Consider the following 20,735-nt stretch of genomic DNA (forward strand, 5'->3'; position numbering starts at 1 on the left):
GATCATCCAAGAATCTTTGTATACATTGTTGTGAAAATCCAGTTATTTATTTACCAGTCTGTTCAACATACAATTAGGCTGTATAGATATTAAATGGATCATTAAATAGATATTTACACGCACTTCCACTAACCAACAAAGCCATTCTACAGCATAAGTTGAAATATGTTATATAATGTCTATTTCATTGTCCAGTAAACAACCCGTTCCCATTCCACAGGAAATCATGTTCAATTGAATATCTCAATCAGCTGTTCTGATATTTTTATATAATAACTATTTTTATCACTCCATTCATTTTTTTTTTTTTAGAAAAAGGCCTCCCAGTCCCAGGGCACAGCATTACAGTGTTATTTGTTTTATATTTTAAATTTGAGACAAATAGAGCAAAATGTTTTGTCTCATTGACTTTCAATTTGTGATTTCCGTGTCGGTGATGTCAAAGACTTGAGTTTGGACCTTGAACTGAAAGTGAAATCACAATAAAAATTAAACTTGAGAAAGAAAAACAGACACGTCATTCATTTGACTGATTAGTGATTTAAAGGAAGAAACACATGGTATTACATTTACAAATGAAAAGCTGAAGGAGGCACAAGTTTATTTAGTACAGACAACACAGTTTAAGGACAGTAAAAGGTTATGAACATTGCTATTAAGTCATTACACTGTCAGCTATGATCAAAGTAAATTTGAATTTCAAACAGCAGCTAGCATTTATATTGCAAATATCTATATTAAACAAAGACTGCCTGTCCATCCAGCTTTACAGCTTGCATCAATAATGATAATAAAACGTTTAACTGCAAACATATGTATTAACTGTATATCCACATGACAGAGAATAATGCCATTACATGATGAGGGGAAAAAGAGGAACAAGGATATGAAGGAGAGGAACAAGGATATGAAGGAGAGGAACAAGGAACTGGTTCAGACAGTCAGTTTATGTATTAAAAAAAAAAAGAGATTAAAAATTATTTTTTGTTGTTGTTGTAGTAGTAACCTAAAGAAATCCTGTAGAATGGTATTGTTTGATCAGTTAAACAGGTTGATTTATGAAGGTGTTTACTAAAACTAAAGCAAGTTAGTTTTCAAAAATGCTAATCCAGAAGTCTGCAATAATTTTTGTGTGGCCTCTGTATGTACAAACAAAATAAAATGACTAATTTACAAACTGGCAACCTGTCCTTATTGCACATAAATAGTGACAGCAAGAAATAGTCCACCCAAAATTTTGAGAATTCTGTCACTATATACTCACCATCATTTTGACTTTTTTTTTCTTAGTAAAACACAAATGGAGAAATTTAGTAGAATAAGGAAGCTGACCAAGCTCCCAAATTGACAATCAATCACCATTAAATTAATCCATGTGATTAATGTGCTACATTCTACATCTCTTGAAGTAATATGACAGCTTTATGCAAGGAACAAAGCAGAATTTAAAGGGATACTTCAACTAAAAATCTTAATTGTTATTTACTCACTATTATGCCATTCTAAACCCATAAGTCTTTCATTTATCTTCAAAACACAAATAAAGATATTTTTAATGAATCTTGACAGATTTCTGTTCCACAATTGATTGTCTACAGACCAAAAACTTTTACAAGTTTCAAAAAGTTCTTAAAAATGTCATAAAAGGAATCCAAATGAATTCTTGATCGGTTTAGTCTTTAAGTCACTTTATATAACGAAATGATTTAATTTAGGATTTTATTCACATATTAATTTGATTAAACACATTCATGGCCACATCAAAATATGGTAAAAGTGGTAAATATGGTTAAGAAAACTTAGTTATATTTGCTTAACACTTGCTTATAAATGACATGAGGGCGAGTAAATGATCTGTTCTAATTTATTTATTTATTTATGGATGGACTATTTTGTTAAGAAACCGTTACATTCACTTAACAAAAAAAAGTTACTTTTAAAATTTCTATTTGGACACGGACCAATTTTTACTGTCAAATAGAAAAATTCCTGTGTAGTGTTGATTGCACTAGCAAGGGGGATGCATATCTCAGCGAGACTGGGGCGCGCTAAATATGAGCTCTGTGATATACAACAGAGAACAACCGTAGCTGTTTTAAATCGGCCCCTCAGACTCGCACAGTGCCCCGTCCGATGAGCTCTGCGGTATCGCTATCTGAGGGGTGACCCTCATCCTCATCAGTACCTTCATCAGATTCCTCTACGGGTGAGTAGTACTCATCGTATCCCAGCAGGGGCACGTCAGGCTGGGGTGCATGTGGCAAGCATTGTGCGGAGGTTGTTACAGTAGCGACGACAGCCTCTGACGTTACTGTGGAGGCGTAGGTGGGAGGCGGGCTGGAGGAGGCGGGGGACGAGGGGTTGGAGGGACGAAGGAGAGGTGTGCGCTCTGAATCAGCCTCGCTGGTCGCTCCTTCTTCTTCAGCCTCATGTGGCGCCGACTCTCCGTCGGAATCTGAAGAATCTGAATATTCTGGGTTGGGACGGGTCACGCGTTGCTTGCACACTGGGCACGTTTTCTTAGTTTGGGTGAGCCAGGGGTCCACACATCTGCAGTGGTAAGCTGAATAACGGAACAAAAACAGCTATGTTATGGTATTCTGAACAGGGACAAAAAATAGCTCTTTCTTCCTTTAAAATTATTTTTTAACAATACATACAGTACTTGACACAAGTGTGTGAACGTTAAGATTTGTTAAATATTTGTAAATACGTTTCTTATACTATCCAAGGAGACAAGTCACCTTTATTTATATAGCGCTTTAAACAAAAAGGATTGGGTCAAAGCAACTGAACAATAATTATTAGGAAAACGATAGTTTATCAAAATGATAGTTAAAGGCAGTTCATCATTGAATTCAGTGATGTCATCATCTCAGTTAAGTTTAAATAGTGTCCGTGCATTCATTTGCAATCAAGTAAATGAAGTGACTAAACAACTAAGCAAGCCAGAGGCAACAGCGGCAAGGAACCAAAACTCAATCGGTGACAGAATGGAGAAAAAACCTTGGGAGAAACCAGGCTCAGTTGGGGGGCTAGTGCTAAAAAATAGAGTAAAACATGAATAATGTGAAATAGTATTCAAAAATAAAAACTTTTTTATTAGAATCACTGCTGAATCATGCTGAAATAAATTACACTTTAAAATATGTTCAAATAGAAAACAGTCATTTTAAATTGTAATAATAGTCCACATTTTTGCTGTTTTGACTGTATTTTCAACTAAATAAATGCTGCCATGGTGAGCAGAAGAGACTTAATTAAAAACACTAGAATCATATTATAGAAAATCATAATGTTTCCGAACTTTTCACAAGTGCTGTATGAAAGCATTATTTAAATTGAAGATAGTAAATAATGCATATTTACTAAAATAATTAGTTTCCTTTGCGGTTTCAAATTCAAGCTCATAGTTAAACGCCACTTCTTACATAAACATTAAAAGACATTGAGATTTTGTTGTTGTTGTTTTGGTGACTTAGAATTTAGGCAGGAAATTTCTTTTACACACAGAGATTAAGAGACAATTTTGAAAGACAATTTTTCGAAGCCATTATTTTAGAGAGCATTATGGCCTGATTTTTATATCACACTATTTTATATATAAATAGTAAACAACACATGCATGGAGGATTCTTGCATTGAAATTTGTTTTATTTTATTTTTTTACATAATATTTACCAAAATAAGTAGAAATAAATCATTTAAATTTTTTTAATTTAAAATAATTGAACTTGATAAAAAAATATGTACAAATGCAGCTTCTGTGTGTGAGAAACCTCCAATGTGTCTCTGATCAGATCCAATCAGATTGAAATGTTTCACTTTGCTTTTTCAAAATCAACTAAACAAAAAGTCAAACTAAAAGATGCAATTTCTTGTAATATATGTGCACTTTATCTTTAGCCAAAGGTTAGACATGTTTAAATACACAGACTTGAGCAGCTCACTTACCATGGGAACAGGGCAGCACTCTCAGCTTATCTCCCTCTTCATATTCATCAAGGCAGATCGCACACACATCATAATTATCACCTGGGAAAAATATGCAATTATTAAAGTGCTAGATGATCCAGCCACACACTCTGTGAACTCTGACACCAGTGATCGTGAGTTCTTTGTTTGACCTTGTGGTTTATCTCAGTGTTATTTCAGCGTCATTAAGATACTGTATACTGTTAATACTGTTAATATTTTGAATAAGAAGTAATTTTAAACTAATTTTCTTTATTGTTAATTTTAGTTAAGGATTTATTTATTTTATTAATTTGTGATTTTATTTTTACTGATTTGAAATGTATATAGTTTTTATTAATTAGTTTGATTAATAAATAGATAGAAATTAATTATTAGATAGAAATGAATTATCAATTAGTTTTTATTAATCTAATTTAGATTAAAAACTGCTCATGTTGAATGTATGCAGCATCTTTTTTTTTGGATCCTGATTAAAAGTGGTTGCCTCTTATTTTAAATGGAAAGAGCACAGTCAAAGCCTTATTTTGTTTATATGAAGAGATTTATATTGTGTTATTTATTTGATTTGGGGCTTGTTTTAAAATACATTTTTTGTTTTGTCATTTACATTTACATTATATTTAAAATATCTATCTATCTATCTATTTATCTATCTATCTATCTCTCAATTTCTCTCTCTCTCTAGATATATATGAATTTCTAAGACATATATTTTCTTGTAACTTAATTCTGGACTTGATTGTCAGTGCATATTGCATTTCAGTAATTGTGTGTTTTTGTTGGTGGAGTCAAGACTATTTTCTGTGTAAAATAAAGACAAAACCACATATCCATAGAGTTTATGTAATGTTTAATACTGAATAAACCTTAAATAGTTTCTTGCTCACCTTTAACAAACTTGTGAGTGGGGATTTTTTTCAGCTGTTCTTTGGAGAGTCTGTTTTTCCGAAGTCTCTTCCTGTGCTGCACGCACCGCACAATCTGGACCAATTCAAAACACAACATTATTACCAATGATGCACATACGTTTCGTATAAGTTTGTTTAATGAGAGTACCTAGAGATTTGTTTTGGCACTCACTCTGCATTTACTGTGACCCATTAAATATAGCTATAAAAATGTAAATAATGAATAATAGTATTATTATTCTTTTTTTTCATAAAAATAAAAAGTAAATCATAATAATGCTATTAAATTGTAAAATAAAAAAGTGAGTATTAAATAAAAATAAATTACTTAATAATAAAAATATATATATAATACTAATATCAAATTTTTTTTTCAAATGTAAAATCAGCAAGCTTTTATTTTTGCCAAGTTGCCAGTAAGTAAATATATGCACTGCCAGTTTTATGGCTGCCGAGTGAAGCATGTCAGAGAATGACATTTTACAGTTTTGTGTTTTGCTCTATCAGCGCATAGCTTAGATTTATGCTTTCAGTTTGAATGGAAATCTTATACAGTATTACAGTTAGTCAACCCTAAACAGGGATTATGTATTAATATGAGTATGTGAACCACTTGTGCACATGTGCATCCCTGATTATAACCCACCAATGAATTTATCATGATCGACTCTGTTCCAAACTCTTTATAGCTGCCTACATGGACAACACTGACATCACTCCTGACATGAGCAAAGCTACTGCATGCATACATTATGATAGTTCTTGGTGCTCCTTTTTGAAGCTTAAAAGCTCCAATCATTTTGTGGAGCGTAATAAAGAAAAGAATAATGGATTTTTGACTTTCATGAGCTGTAAGCTGTAAAATATGAATATAGCACATCATACTATCATTATAATATTTGTAAAAAAAAAAAAAATGTTCTCGACACCTTTACTTCCATGCACGATTCTTGTGTAAATCCACAATGATATTAATAAAGCAGCACTGACCAGTATGATGACCATGACAATGATGATCATGCCAACAACTCCAGTGAAGGGGATGAGATAGTAGGTCAGAGGGAAGGAGAACTCAGGCTTTAGAATCACATAAGCCCTAAAGCAAAGTGGGTCAACAAACAAAGTTACGCATACAACCTTAAAAACATACCTTTATAACAAACTGTGCCCTGAAAGATGGTAAGCTAAATAAAATAATTCAAATTTAGCATAATGCCCTTTGACTGAAATTAGTTAGAATTAGTACACAAATTTAAATTGTGCTTCAACATGGCATTTTGTTACAAATTTAAAAAAAGAAAAAATAACTGAAATTCCTCCTTAAGAGCATCCAAAAAAGACATTACCAGAAGCTGAATAAGTAGGTTTGTAAACGGTTCTGTATTTTATCATTTGAAAATTCTATATGACAGTTTAGGACCGGTTTCATTTGTTAACTATTTTGGGTCGCTACATAATTTCCACATGTTCAATTAATTTTTTTTTCATAGCTTTGATCACTTACTACTGGTATTAATACTAGAATGGTACAGTATATATAATAAATATTAATTATAGTGGAGTACATTCTGAAAAAGGTACAAAATCTGTCATTAGGACAGTACATTTTCTAAATATATTAATATACCTTTTGGGTTCTAAAATATATTTTTTAAAGTAACTCTGAAGTATTAAAATGCACACCTAAAATGACAGCTTTTGTACCTTTTTTTTTCTGAGAACATAACGTCCTCTTGGAATTAAAAGGTTCTCTCTGCATTCCGAGTAGTTTTGAGATATAGAGCTTCAAAGTTTTGTGTTCCATTCGACTGTGTAGTTAGAACCTTGTTTTTTAAATAAAAAGTCCCATAATCCATGTACCATTTTGTGAAAGAATGTAAGTAGACTTTATTATTCTCACCCTTTCTCTGGTATGATGAATTTGAGCAGTATCTGAGAGGCGTAGTAGCTTGTGAACACAGAAGGAATCTCGATCTCCTCCGCAATGGAGTCTAAACAGAAACAAAATGGACAAAAAATGTACTATATTGCAAATACGATAAAGTATGCAAAAGTCTTACAACAAATGTCTTAAACCCCTTTCAATAGGGGATCAACTGTTCTGAAAAATTCCATAGATAGACTTCAAACATTCTATAAACATTCACCACTGCTTATATGTTCATTTCTTAAAAACTGTGTTGTGTGTATTTCAATCTCACCATTGCTGTATCCCATACTTAGAAGTGAATTAGAGAACATGTTGTGAACTATGGCTGCACTGAAACCGGCCTGCTGTGCATGGAGCACCTATAACAAAAAAAACAAAACAAATAAAAAAGAATATTGCTCACATATTCTGTTATTCATTGTACATTAAACGTACCTGTGACCATATAAAGTCACTAACATTGTGATAGCCTTCACACTGGATAACAACCTTATGAAAATGAACTGTGCTTCATTGTATCGAATGTGCACTTATAGTGTACTTGAAATCTTAGATTTTTTATTATTTTTTTTATTTATATTATTTACTTTCATGACTGTTTCTTTACAGACTTAATTACTCTTAAAAACTGCTCTGTGATAAGGTCAAATGAAAAGTTTTGCTTTTTAATCATTATGTTTAGTCATGCTTCAAAGTTATGATATTAGTCAACACAACTTATTTTGTTGTGTTGACTAATATCATAAATCTTACTAATATAATAAACTTAATGTTCCATTTAAAGTTAATATGTTTTAAATGAACTACATTGTGTTTTAGACTTTATCATTACAATAGTACATTTACAAATATATTTAAGTTCATGAAACAAGTTTCAATTGATATTAAAGTATTTTAGTTTACCATAAATACTTGTCAGTACATTAGGCAGCAACCATATTTCCAAGACAATAGAAGTACTTATGAAATTAGACAGAGATCCACTTAAGTCCTACTTAAGAAAGAATGGACGAAGTGGACAAAACCATAACATTTACTTCACACTCAAGTATATTTAACTACATTATTTCCATAATATGTATTTTATAAGCATGCCAAATTGTACTTCTTTTTCACAAGCGGACATTGTCTTTTGTCACATGCCTTTAGTTGTATATATATTCTTGTCAGTTGACCATATTACTTTACACTTCAACTTTTATAGCCCGTATTTTGGTATCTATTGGAATAGCACAGCTGTGCAAGAACATTAACCTTGATATCAAAGTTACAGTCATAGCGTCGGATAAGGACAATGTATTTTGTAGTGCTGTTGGGATCAGAAGGTGTGGGAGAAACTGGAGGAGGATCTATAGGTGTGCAAGCATTTTGAGGATGAGCTTCAACCAGCACACCCTGGAAGAGAGAACAAAAGAGAGAAGTTAGTCACTCATATGTAGTGACTTTATTCACTGGTCAAAACTACAAGTCCAGCAGTAGAGATTAATTACCATGAGTCCGTCTTTTGGCAGAGTATGGCCGAAGAGAGCAGGCAGATCCTCAAACAGCATGGAGGTCATGTTACTGTAATGCTGCATGGAATAGAAAATAGGCCATTAGCAGCTGCAGTATAAAGCCATTATAAAGCAATCAATTGTTTCGCATTATAAAATTTATATTGACTGTTTAAAGGTAAAGTTTGTATATTTGTTGCAACCAAATACCCAACAAATGTACAGTATCATAAAATCCTCTATAAAACCAATGAAGACCTGAATGCAGACACTTACAGCATATATATATGCCTGACCAGGAGACGGAGCCATAGTGCAGAACAAGACTAGCACTGATACGCCCAGCTGCGCCCCAACATACACCATCCTGAATTAGGCTGGGCCCTGTTGAGGGCGATCAAGACCTGCACACAGACGCATGATTTTACAATCTTCAACATGACAAACATTTTCAATGTGACTGTTAGAAAAATGTATCTTTAATAAGCTCCTCAATACATGAATCCCTGTTTATATACAGATTAATTTCATTTTAAAATAGGCCTAACTGTTGACTTACGAATCAATTCTAAGAAAGCACAACTCATGATTAATAATTTCTCACACAAGCAACACTCATCACGCTGATTACGTTTTGGTGTACTCTTCAAAATGGCAGAAGATAGTAACTTTGGGAGAAAAACTGCTGAATAAATTACGTTATTATGGTTTTCTTTGCACACAAAAAGTATTCTCGTAGCTTTGTAAAATTACGGTTGAACCCCTGATGTCACATGGACTATTTTGCTACAGTTCTTTGTGTTGACTGTAGTAATATCATTGCAGTCTAATGAAGGGTCAGAGAGCTCTTGGATTTCATCAAAAATATCTTAATTTGTTTTCCGAAGATCAACAAAAGTCTTTGAGGTTTGGAACAACATGAGGGTGAGTAATTAATGATAGAACTTCTTTTTTGGGTGAACTAACCCTTTAAGACAGTGGTCTCAAACTCAATTCCTGAAGGGCCACAGCTCTGCAGAGTTTAGCTCCAACCAGCTCCAAATCACACCTGCTTGGAAGTTTCTAGTATTCCTGAAGACCTGATTAGCTGGATCAGGTATGTTTGATTAGGGTTGGAGCAAAACTGTGCAGAGCTGTGGCCCTCCAGGAAATTAAGTTTGAGACCAATGCTTTAAGAGCTTCTTTAAAATGAACCACTTTTAATATGAATGCATCAAACCAAGTCATACGGAGAAATCCAGATTACTCATCTTTCCAATAACTAATTAACCCTGACCATAAAATGTACTGAGCACATTCAGCGATTTCAAGTGCTACTAAACTGAGCAACTGCTGTTTACCTGAGTCATCAACAACGTATGAGGAATTAAAACTGCTTGAGAAAAGTCTGGGCAGTCCACATTTTGTTAACCTCGATCAAGCAGAACAATTTTATTGGGTTTATTTCATAAACTCTCCCTGTAAGGAACTGGTGAAATTACAAAAAGAGAATTAATTTCAATTTAATTTATTTAACTTCAAGAAAAATAAATTAAAATAAAATATAAAATAATTAGATAACACATGCATCATAAGGTGTGTCTAAAAGTCATCCAACGTGTTTTGCAGATATGTAAATGGACAGTTTTAGTTCCTTATTATCATGGCCAGATCAAAATGCTGAGACTTTCTAAACAGGAACTGTAATTGTCACTTTCTTGACCTGCTTATAAAAAGATCAAGAAAAGAAGAATCACAATGTTCTTGATATTTACACACAGAAGAGGCTACTCAGCAATAATAATAAAAATAAAAAAAACTCAAAACCTCAGTTTCAGAACTCAAAACCTACTCTCAATATTAATTATTGTTTGAAATATGGTAGAATTGTGTCTGTTAGTGGATGTAAAGCACCTGCATCTCCAAGAAACCTACATAGATTCCATAAAGAGCTCAGCAATAGAAATGCAGGGCTTCAGTTTATATTTACTGACACATCTGAGTGACTGAAACCTAATATTTTGTTTGTTCTTCACATTTCACAACGGTCATTTACAGTGTCTTTTAAGAAATAAGTCAACAGTTATGTTTATACTGTTTTGCATTGCAAATGATTGCGTGGATTCAGTTTTTTTCTGACTCGGGCTCAAACATACACAGCTCTATCACAGGGCTTGCCATCTCAATCATCAAAACACACAACATGCTGTAAAATCTCCCCTTTCTTGGTGAAAAGATTATATATATATATATATATATATATATATATATATATATATATATATATATATATATATATATATATATATAGGAAACAACTTTATAAACTAACCTCCAGATTACAGAGATTAAACTGCAAAGCAGTTTGTTTAACAAATGATTTACATGTTCTTGAATAAAGGATTATGAGGATGCAAGTCTATAACAACATGGGTATTACAATATAAACATGGTTTATGACGATCCTACCTGTGTCCTTGTAAAACAAAAGAGTTAAAAACCATAATAAGTGGTGTTTTTATTATAATAATAATAATTATTATTATTATTAAAATAGGCAGTAGTTTTGTGTGACGGGTAGGTTTATGGTAAGGGGTGGCCAACATCGGTTCTGGAGAGCCACTCAGTTTTGCAGTTTTGAGATAAAAACTCACCTTAAGTAACCCTTACACCTTGATTGGCTGGTTCAGGTGTACCTGAATATGGTTGGAGTGAAACTCTGCAAAACTGTGACTTTTCAGGACCACTGTAAACATTTAGTCTGTTGATGTTATCAAGAGATACAGTTCAACAGGACAGGTTACTCTAGTATTCAGCCATTCGGAGATAATAGTCACCAGCCAATAACTAAGAGCTCTTAGCCAACTAACAGTAGTGGCATTTCATTTGCATGTAAATTTGCTAATCATGATAAATCATTAAATACTTAGTATTTCAAAAAACACCACATCTGCGAAGAACATTCATTATCTATTAGTGTTGACTGCCGCTTTCAAGTTCTCAGAGGAACTTTGGTGTATTGTGTTTGCATGTGTTGCAACGCATTGTTTTGTTATACATTATTCTAGATTTCTCCACAAACGTGGAACTAACATTTTTGTTTACAAAATGAAGGGTAAAGGATGCGCATTGGGAATGACCAAAACTCTAGATAATTCTAGGGAACAGTAAAACTAAATTTGACTTTTTAGCCATTCTGCTAAAGTAATATTTACTTGCAGACTTTATCGCTATTTATGGACAATACAGGCTTTACAACCACCAACAACTGCAGCTTTTTAAGCCCACTTCGCGAATTCTTTACTGACACAAGTCAAACACACAACAAATCAGGGCTAAACAAAATCCCGAAACTCCTCACTGGTGATTAACGTTATGTTAATGACCGAAATAGAATCATTCATCAGAAATTGATGATCATCTCTGACGTGGAGGCTGCTACTTCCCGATCCCTGTCGTCTCATAGAAGATAATATTTCCGAAACCCAGAATTATATCCCAAGCGTACAAACAATTCAATGTAAATGGCAAGGACTCAGTTAAAGTGTAGTTGAGATGTCTCTAAGATAATTCTTTACTCACTGTACAAGCGAATGCCAGCTAACGTTAGCTGGCTTAATGTCTCCCAGTCGCGTCTTCGCTTCGACTCCGCTAAAATCGTTGTAACAAGCCGTTTTTCTCCCAAAAATGCTTTTTTCGAAGATTACAGCTCATGGATCTGTGTAGGTTTCTCGATGGACTGGCCTGGTTCGCCCCTTGGTGGAACTACGATCACACGTTTGTTTACAAGTCTGCAAGGCCAACGGGAAGTGCGAGAACTGCAGTTATCGCGAGAGATGTTCGAGTTTCCCAAAGGTTCGTGGATCCATCTGGAGATAGACGACGGAACTGCAGCCAGGGATTGATGTCCAAGGCGAAATGAATTAATAAAAACTGAAAATAAAAGCACAAATATATATATATATATTTATATATATATATATATTTATATATTTATATATATATATATATATAAAATTAAATGTTCTCAATTATTCTAGGAACAAAAAATAGAGAGGGGTATGGGTTAAACATTGCAATAAATGTTTATAATATAATAAGTTAATGAAAATATCAATTCCAAACTAAACATTCCAAATCTATGACACTGAAATCTATGACACCACAATTTTATTTGTTTGATCCATCTAGTCCATATACATAAGGACATAATGATTCACAGCTCAGAATGATGGAGAATGTGTTAGCTATGGATGAGATGATATACAAACTGCATACAACACTTGTACATAAAACACACAAGGAATTTATTTAAAGCAAATAAACATCAATGAGGAACAACTACTAGTTTAAGGACATACTGCTTAATAATTTAAAATTAAAACGGCCATGGAGTCGAACATACCTACCACAGTTATGTCAAAGCAATAAATATGACTGTTTTAAGCATTTCATGCAAATGAAAACTATTCTAAGACCAACTGTGACTTTACTTTAAAAGGAGCCATTATATCACCATGCCAAGATACAAAAGGAATTTTCAATATTGAACAACACATTTCTGTTTATTCTAATAATGATTTCTAAAAACACATGATTTGGGACAGTAATATAGAGGTGAAAGCATTTTTGAACAGTACAGTTATCCTGCGGCAGTTTTAAACTGTCTTTATGTGCATGACAATTCATCTTTATCAAACCCTGCTCTTCATGTAAAACATTGTAAAACACTGTTCAATCGCTCTTCTGTTCTGCATAATAACGGATTATATACACAAATACACACACCACTTTCACACACTGCTGCCGCTGCCAGTGGCCTCCACCTCTCCTTTCTTCAGTCTTTTTTTGGCTCTGATCTCGTTCATGGCTTCTTCAATGGAGCGAGTGTCTCTCTTATTGGCCACAGGGACTATAACAACAAAACAACAAACACTATTCTAAAAATCAAGGCAAAAGCGGTGTCCTCTGGTGGTCGCATTTGTTAGAAAGAAATTGCAGTATTTTATACCTCACAAGAATAACGGCCAATTTTACTGCCACTACTTTTCTTAAATGAGACGTAGTTATAGCCTTTCAGAGCTTTAACATGTAATGTTGTACATTGGGCATAAAGTATCATCTTATTTTTTCAGATTTTTCTGTCTCACTATCCTGTTGCAAACAGTAATGTTTTTTTACTTTGGTGTTTTACTTTATAGTCCTTTATGCTACTAAATATGTATGCCTTTGATCATTTAATAATTTTTTAGGGGATACAATTTGGACAATTTTGATTTCCCCCCTCCCCTGCATGATTCAGATTTAAAGTGTTTTTACAAAGTGTGCAGTTCCTTTAATTATACTCACCACAGCCATATGCCCGATTGGCTTGAAGCGTGTGGGCGGCATCTTTAGCAGCAGATGTTCCAATCAGATGGCTGTATTTGTCTCTGTAGTTTGAATTGGGTGACACAGGCCTCTCCTGAGTATGACTGGCCTCTTCCATCTCTAGTGCAGCCTGTTCCTGAAGAGTGCAGTAAAACAACTTGAACATGCTGTTCCAAGTAGTCAAATTGTGAAAGACAGCCAATTATAAAGATATGAACTAACAGAAATTAACTCAAAGCAAAGTTCTCCAAGATTACGAAACTACTTTCTCTCCTTATCTTACTACTGTGAGGTTTTGAACAGGTTCTTGCACAGCATTCGGGATCTTACCTTTAGCCGACGTCTCTCCTCGCCTTTCTGCGGGTCCCACTCCTCACCCTTCCGATAAGCCTCCAGTTCTTCATCTGATGGTGCAAACTCCTTCGTAACAAACACACAGCCAGTCAAACACTATAAGCATTAATACAGAGCAGTGGTGTAATGTAGCAAAGTAAAAATACTTAGTTACAGTGCTTAAGTATTTTTTAGGAATATCTGTACTTTTCTTGAGTTTTTATATTTTAGCCAACTTTTACATTTCCTAATTAAAATCTATACTTTACTCTGATACATTGCCCTGAAGCATATTCGTTACTTACTACAATATAGTCAGAAGAACACAGACTGCAGGAAAACAGTTTTAACGAATCAGTTGTCTGGCGTTTGCAAGACTCATAAAAACACTTTTGCTCATGGGCAAACAAGTGCGCATCTTGCACAACCGCAGATGTTTTCATTTTCCACTCAAGTCAAGTCTGGGGTGTGCAATATACAGCATTGTCTGGGATAATATGATAAGTGTTGTTGTAATGATATATCACAAATCACACATAGAGTGCCCGCACATTGATTAATTAGTCTATTAAAACTCAAAATTCCAGGGATTCTAAATTGTAGAGGGCAAAAATGCTTCTGAACGCTTTTATTAATATTTATATGATTTAATGTAGGCCTAGTTAACAATTTATATCACACAAAGTGTACCCTTTTTTTGCAGATGCATGAACACATTTTAATAATTATTTTATACAAGCTCAGTAAAGCGATGCTGTGTCCAAATTCAGGTTCTACATCCTTCGGAGTACTCATTTGAAGGATGTTAAGTCACAGCGCCGCGACGAAGGCTGTCCAAATTCGTAGGATCCTTCAAACGCGGCCCACAAATGCGTCCTCCTTTTCCCAGAATTGGAACGAATGGTGTGGTGGATCCTTTCGTGTCCTACCTATCCCATAATTCTTTTCGGCAGGACGAAGCAAGCGGTAGCGGAGTGGGGGAGGAGTATTATTTTCGATGTTTTTTTAAAAACTGGCTTAAATATATATTTTCAGTGTTTTTCTAGTTAGGCATTTTGTTTTAGCATTAAGCATTTTTTTTACATTTGTACGTGTATATGTAAAAAAAAAAAAAAAAAAAAAAAAAAATGTTTACTTTCGTAAACTAGCTTCTTCCTTACTGCCTGTGTGAATATCCCCTTACACACAGCTTATTTGTTAGTGATTGAAGCTGTTTTTAACGCTTCTAAGGACGAAAGAGCAGACAGAAGTGTTTATAAAGCTCCGGGGAGAGAACGATGAGCTCTTCACCCGCGTCTTGCTTAGCGCTGTCACGGTTGCTAGGCGACATGATATGAGCAACGGGTAAGGGAGGGAACTGAAAGAAGGATAGGCTGTCCAAATTCACAAACACCGACTTCCGGTTTTTGCGGTCGTCGGAGGACCCCTCCTCCTTCAACCGGGTAGGAAGGATCCTAAGGTGGATGCAGACCCTGAATTTGGACACAGCTAATAAGTGACTTACATTTAACTTTTTTTTTTTGCTCAATTTTGCTAATGAAAATAGTTCCAACCAGATCACAGCACTGTTTTCAGCAATGAACGGTGTTTCCTTATTGAATGAATCAGCTTTTTGGAATAAATGATTCAGTTATTCACTCATTAACCCGATCAAGTGCTTTGTTTCTGAATGAATCAGCCATTTGAATGAATTGGTTGAATCTCAATGACTCACTCAATAACCTACACTTGCTGTCACGTACTGAGGTTTTAATTTCACATTTCTACTATTTCTTTTTTTTCTTCATGTTTTTAAGTATACACAATGTTAGTATACAATGTTTAATGTTAAAAACAAAACATAAGGCATTTTTATACAACTGTAACTGCAGTTTAAATGAATCCTTGTCCCCTTTGAGATACATGTGTACTGTGTAAATACATGCTATTTCAGATGCAGATTCCAGAAATGTTTTCTTATATTGGAATGAAAGACAATAGCTGCGTCTCATTTCGGCTGCGTCCTCCGGAGGTCGCATTTGAAGGCTGCATACGTCATCGGGGAAGTCTCATTTAAGAAAATTAATCATAATAAAATTGACTGTTATTCCTTGTGATGTTTAAAATGCTATAGTTTTTTGTTTACTTTGCAATTTAATGGTTACTTTTCTCAAATGAGAGTATGCAGCCTTCAAATGCGACCTCCGGAGGATGCAGCCTCAGAAATGAGACACAGCAACTAAGTACAGATGAAGTGCTTCTCATTCTTACCCAAAAATACAAAATGGAAGAAATGGTTAAAACTGAACACAATCTTGCTACTCAAGCCGTGTATGAACATTTATTTGCTTCTTTTTTTATTTTTGCAATTACTTGTACTTCTACTTTTAATTAGTGATGGGAAGTTCGATTCTTTTCTGCGAATCGGTTCTTTCGGACGGTTCGATTCAATAAAATTTTTTTTTTAAAACAGTTCAGCCGTAAGAATGGGGCTTTATTAGTGCTGTTCATTGATTTGAGTAACTTTTTTGACATTTGAGCATAAAGTGTTTTAATTCTACAATATATGGTGCAAAAACGTCTGAGTGCTGCCCTCTTCAGATTGAATGGTGGCTACTGCAGTTGATTTTTCCTATTGGATGTTGTGGTGGCAAGTGACGTAAGCAGTTTCCAGCTCACCACGCCCCTTGGTACGAGCTACCACGCCCCTGGCAGTATAAAACAATCTTGTTCCGTCAAAATCACAGTAGTGAGTCAGGAGTTGGAATTGCGAGTATTGAAAACAGGATTATAGCATCTATTTAGCATATCAATTATGTAGTTATTTAGATGTTCAAGTTAGCATAGATTTATCTGTATTTAGTACAGTGGTCAGGATGGTACGTAGGTGTGTTGCTGGTTGTGACAGCACTGCTGGACTGCATAGTTCTCCAGCAGACTTTAAAATTAGGCGCCAGTGGTTGCATGCACTTGGCCTGGAAGACCGTGAGTTCCCGCCTAGAGTTGGAGTGTGCAAACTGCATTTTGCACGGGATTGCTTCTCCAACGCAATGGAGGTGGAGATGGGCTTCTCCACACAGCTCGTGCTGAAAAGCGACGCGATGCGGGAGTTGAGACCGCAGTTTGAGCCAGTTGATCGAATTGATATGAACAGACACCTTGACATCCACTTCAGGTGAAGATAGGTGAGAAAAGTCCTCTACTTCAAATGATCGCTCTGTTGCAAAGCTACTTGCATCATTACAGTCACTCTCCATTTTAGCGTCGCTGACAGCAGCTGTCATTCAATCCGCCGCACTTGCTCAGCCCCGCCCTCGGTTCGTCCCCTCTATCTCCGCTGTGATCTGCCCACTTTTCACATATTGTCAGTCGGTGGAGTCAGGCTCTGACCAGGGGTTTAGTTACACTTTAAATATATAAAGTCAGTAATCAACTTTAGTCAGTTAAAAAACTCATAATCATGAAACGTTTACAATTAAGTTTTGCAACAACACACCCAAATACAGTAAAAGCAATAATGTGCATACGAGGATTTAAATCTTGAAGATCAGCACAGAAACCATGACTATACATCCATTGCGATGTATCTGTTATTAAATGAACTTACGTTTCGCCAGATTGCCCTTCATTCAAGCCCTCGCTTTACCCACGCTCATAACATTAGCACAGAATCAGTTCAGAATCAATCACCAAAAGAATCAGTTCGGTTCATACGCGCTGTGAGTCAGTTGGCTTCACGCTGAATCACGCATGCGCAGTATCATTAGCTCCTCGGTTCTCGAATCAGACACGTCCGAAATAAATGGTTTTCAGTTCAGTGTACTCATGATCCGAAAACCGATGAAACCGGTTCTTGACTCGAGAACGAGAATCTATTTAACCGGCACGTGCTGCAGTTCAGTATCATCAGCTGCTCTACTCGTGTTCATGTTCAGTTTACTACAAACTCAATTTGTGAATCTGTCATCATTAACTATAAATACAGTACAGATATTTCACAAATCATCCCTTATTCCTATTCATTCCTATTCAGTCTTTAGAGTCTTAATTATTGTCCAACTTCACTGAAAATCCCTTTTGGTCTATAAATTATCTACAATATACAGATTAGAAACATTCATCTTAAAAAAAAAAAAATGTAGTTATTTTATCACACTTTCCGAAGTTTAACAAAATACTTAAAAAATTACACGCATACGCAGTATCATCAGTTCATCGGTTCTCAAATCGGACGCGTCCGAAAGAAACAATTCTCAGTTCAGTGTACTGGTGATCCGAAAACCGATGCAACCGGTTCATGACTCGAGAACAAGAACTGCTCCAACAGTGAGCGTGTTCGTTCGTCATCTGGCTTGGCACGGTGTTCATCTTCAGTTCTCTCTTCACAGCAGTTCAGTCAGTGTACTGTTTGAGTACATTAATTACTTCGGGATATTGGTTTATTCTGACTCAGAGGGTGTGTCAGTCAGTCAGTGTGTTAACATCAAGTAATTTTGGATTAATGCTTATTGGAGACGCGAACCGTTTCAAACGATTCAGTTTGATTTGGTGAACTGGTTCAACCAGTTCACTAAGAAGAATCGGTTAAATTGAACGATTTGTTCACAAATCAGACATCACTACTTTTAATACTGAAGTACATTTAATTTTCGTACTTAAGTACAATAAATATCACATACTTTAAGACTTTTACTCAAGTAATATTCTAAACGGTGACTTCAACTTCTACCAAAGTAATTTTCTGGTAATATATCTGTACTTTTACTTGAGTATGACTTTCAGGTACTTTATACACCACTGAAACAGAGAACAACACGGGCCAGAGGAGAACTGATTCTGAGTCTGGCTTCTCCTGTTTTTTTTTTTTTTTTTTTTTTTTTCTTCATTTCTTGGATCCTAGAATTTTAAGTCATTTCATAATTGTTGTATTTTGCTAAATGGTTGTTGTCCTGTTTATTACTATCAAGCTGCTTTGGAACAATCAGTATTATAAATAGTGTTACATAAATAAATGTTTCATTATACAGAACACTAAACACAAGGAAACATATTTACAAAGATTATTGTGTGAGGAAATTGCACAGTACATATGAACCTTTTTAAACAGCATGACATATCTGCTCTCTTCATCCTCACCAAAAGAAAACGATGTCAGTCCAGCCACCTCAGCCACATCATGCCTAAGAGAGATGGAGGTGTTTCGCATGAACTGAATGTCACACAGGAAAACAGGTAATCCTGCCTAAAACTCATGCCACTGGTTAAACCAGTAGTTGAAAGAGAGCAGTGGCATACTTATTAAACTAGAATAGCAGTATGTATTTAAAATAAACACATTCTAACATTATTTACATTGCACTTTGGTAATCCGCAGCTGATAACATCTCTAAACACAGTGTTGAACTCACAATATACTTCTCTCGATCTTGCCCATTGGGTCATATTTCTTCTTCTGTAGTGTGCTGTCCTGAATGAACTCTGACACTTCCTTCTCCATCTAATGGAAAACCACACTGATTTTCAGAAACAAAAGCTCACTATGTCATAAGATCATTTTTATGCGGGACAAATAAAGTCATAAGTTATAGTCATGAATTATACCTTTTTTCTAAACTCTGCTTTCTTTCGCTTCTCATCCTCCTCAATCTTCTTCAGTCTGGCAGCTTGTTCTGCACAGTTACAGTAAGAGAGGTATTAGAATAGACAATTAAATTACAAAAATGACTTAAGTGCCATATGTATGTGAACTGTCTGTGAAAAATGTAATAAATACATTAGCAAACGTTGTCATTGTTTATGACAATTTTGTTGCTGCAGTAAAGCTTAGGAGACTGGGTGTAGGTTCCTCCTTTTTACCTCATTTTAAAAGTCACCTTTGCAAAAAAGCGCAAAGCACGGCCAATTCATAAATTTAATTAATTAAGTGTATAAAAAGAGACAAACAAACCAACTATGACGTGTTGAAGCTTTTTAACGGCAGAAGTGCAAAAACATGACGTATGTACTTGCATCTATCATTTCTTAGGCGGTGATTGGCTCATTTTTATTACAGCGTTAGTGTCGCAGAGGACACTCAGATATTTCTAAAGTTTCACTTGGAAAACTACAAGCACACCCAGGTTCATTTTCCAGAATGTAAGGATGTGTATCTGTAGGCTTAAAACTTTCTACCTCTGGCTTTCCTTCGGCTTTCTTGATCGTGAACGGTTGGAGGCTTTTCCATTGAGCTCAAGATCGAGCCCAAGAGGTCCGCCATCTTTGGACTGTCTAATTTTAACCGGAAGCTCGCTTCATGCTGCATTCTTGAAATGGCATTGTGGGTAACGTAGTCCAACCACAGGCTTGCGCAATGACGTCATTAAGCCGCTCGCTGTATTTGGATTAGTTTGATCTTAAGATATTCAGCATGTGATCGACATTGAAGCGTCTGAATCTAAATAAATGTCGGTGTACAATTATCAAAGAACAGTATCTTTGCATTGAAGTTTGCCAAATATTTTATTACCACGTAAGACTCTCGTGTTGATTCATTAAAGCATAATATCGGCACTTTACATCAACACAGTGTAGATTAATAATTGCTCAGTAATACCACGTTATGCATATGAATAATTTTTTGTGATTCCCATTCTGGGTATTTTCGTTTATTCTGGAATTGTCTTCTGCTCATTTATTTACATTTGACAAATTACATCAGTGTAATATTTGTAAAAGTAATGTCTGATCAATTATTATACTTCTTTCTGGTGCATGTCCGAACCATTG

At 35.1% G+C, this 20,735-nt stretch overlaps 2 protein-coding genes across 2 annotated transcripts; both read right to left on the reverse strand.

The window, feature by feature from the left end:
• Positions 1 to 520: 520 nt before the first annotated feature.
• rnf167 (ring finger protein 167) lies at positions 521 to 12,108 on the reverse strand. Its single transcript, XM_052557920.1, has 10 exons — positions 11,871 to 12,108; positions 8,586 to 8,713; positions 8,307 to 8,387; positions 8,071 to 8,211; positions 7,088 to 7,175; positions 6,787 to 6,877; positions 5,877 to 5,982; positions 4,866 to 4,959; positions 3,955 to 4,035; positions 521 to 2,563 (listed from the first exon to the last, which is right to left on the reverse strand). Exons 2-10 carry the CDS (start codon positions 8,673 to 8,675, stop codon positions 2,109 to 2,111), a joined length of 1,227 nt encoding a protein of 408 aa, XP_052413880.1. The 5' UTR covers positions 8,676 to 8,713; positions 11,871 to 12,108; the 3' UTR covers positions 521 to 2,108.
• A 333-nt stretch (positions 12,109 to 12,441) lies between these two features.
• On the reverse strand, positions 12,442 to 20,725 carry spag7 (sperm associated antigen 7). Its single transcript, XM_052557929.1, has 7 exons — positions 20,142 to 20,725; positions 19,572 to 19,639; positions 19,379 to 19,467; positions 19,066 to 19,150; positions 13,989 to 14,078; positions 13,638 to 13,794; positions 12,442 to 13,200 (listed from the first exon to the last, which is right to left on the reverse strand). Exons 1-7 carry the CDS (start codon positions 20,269 to 20,271, stop codon positions 13,082 to 13,084), a joined length of 738 nt encoding a protein of 245 aa, XP_052413889.1. The 5' UTR covers positions 20,272 to 20,725; the 3' UTR covers positions 12,442 to 13,081.
• Between the last annotated feature and the right edge of the window lie 10 nt (positions 20,726 to 20,735).

Source organism: Carassius gibelio, chromosome B5 (genome assembly GCF_023724105.1).
Source record: "Carassius gibelio isolate Cgi1373 ecotype wild population from Czech Republic chromosome B5, carGib1.2-hapl.c, whole genome shotgun sequence".
In the NCBI taxonomy this organism is placed as follows: Eukaryota; Metazoa; Chordata; class Actinopteri; order Cypriniformes; family Cyprinidae; genus Carassius; species Carassius gibelio.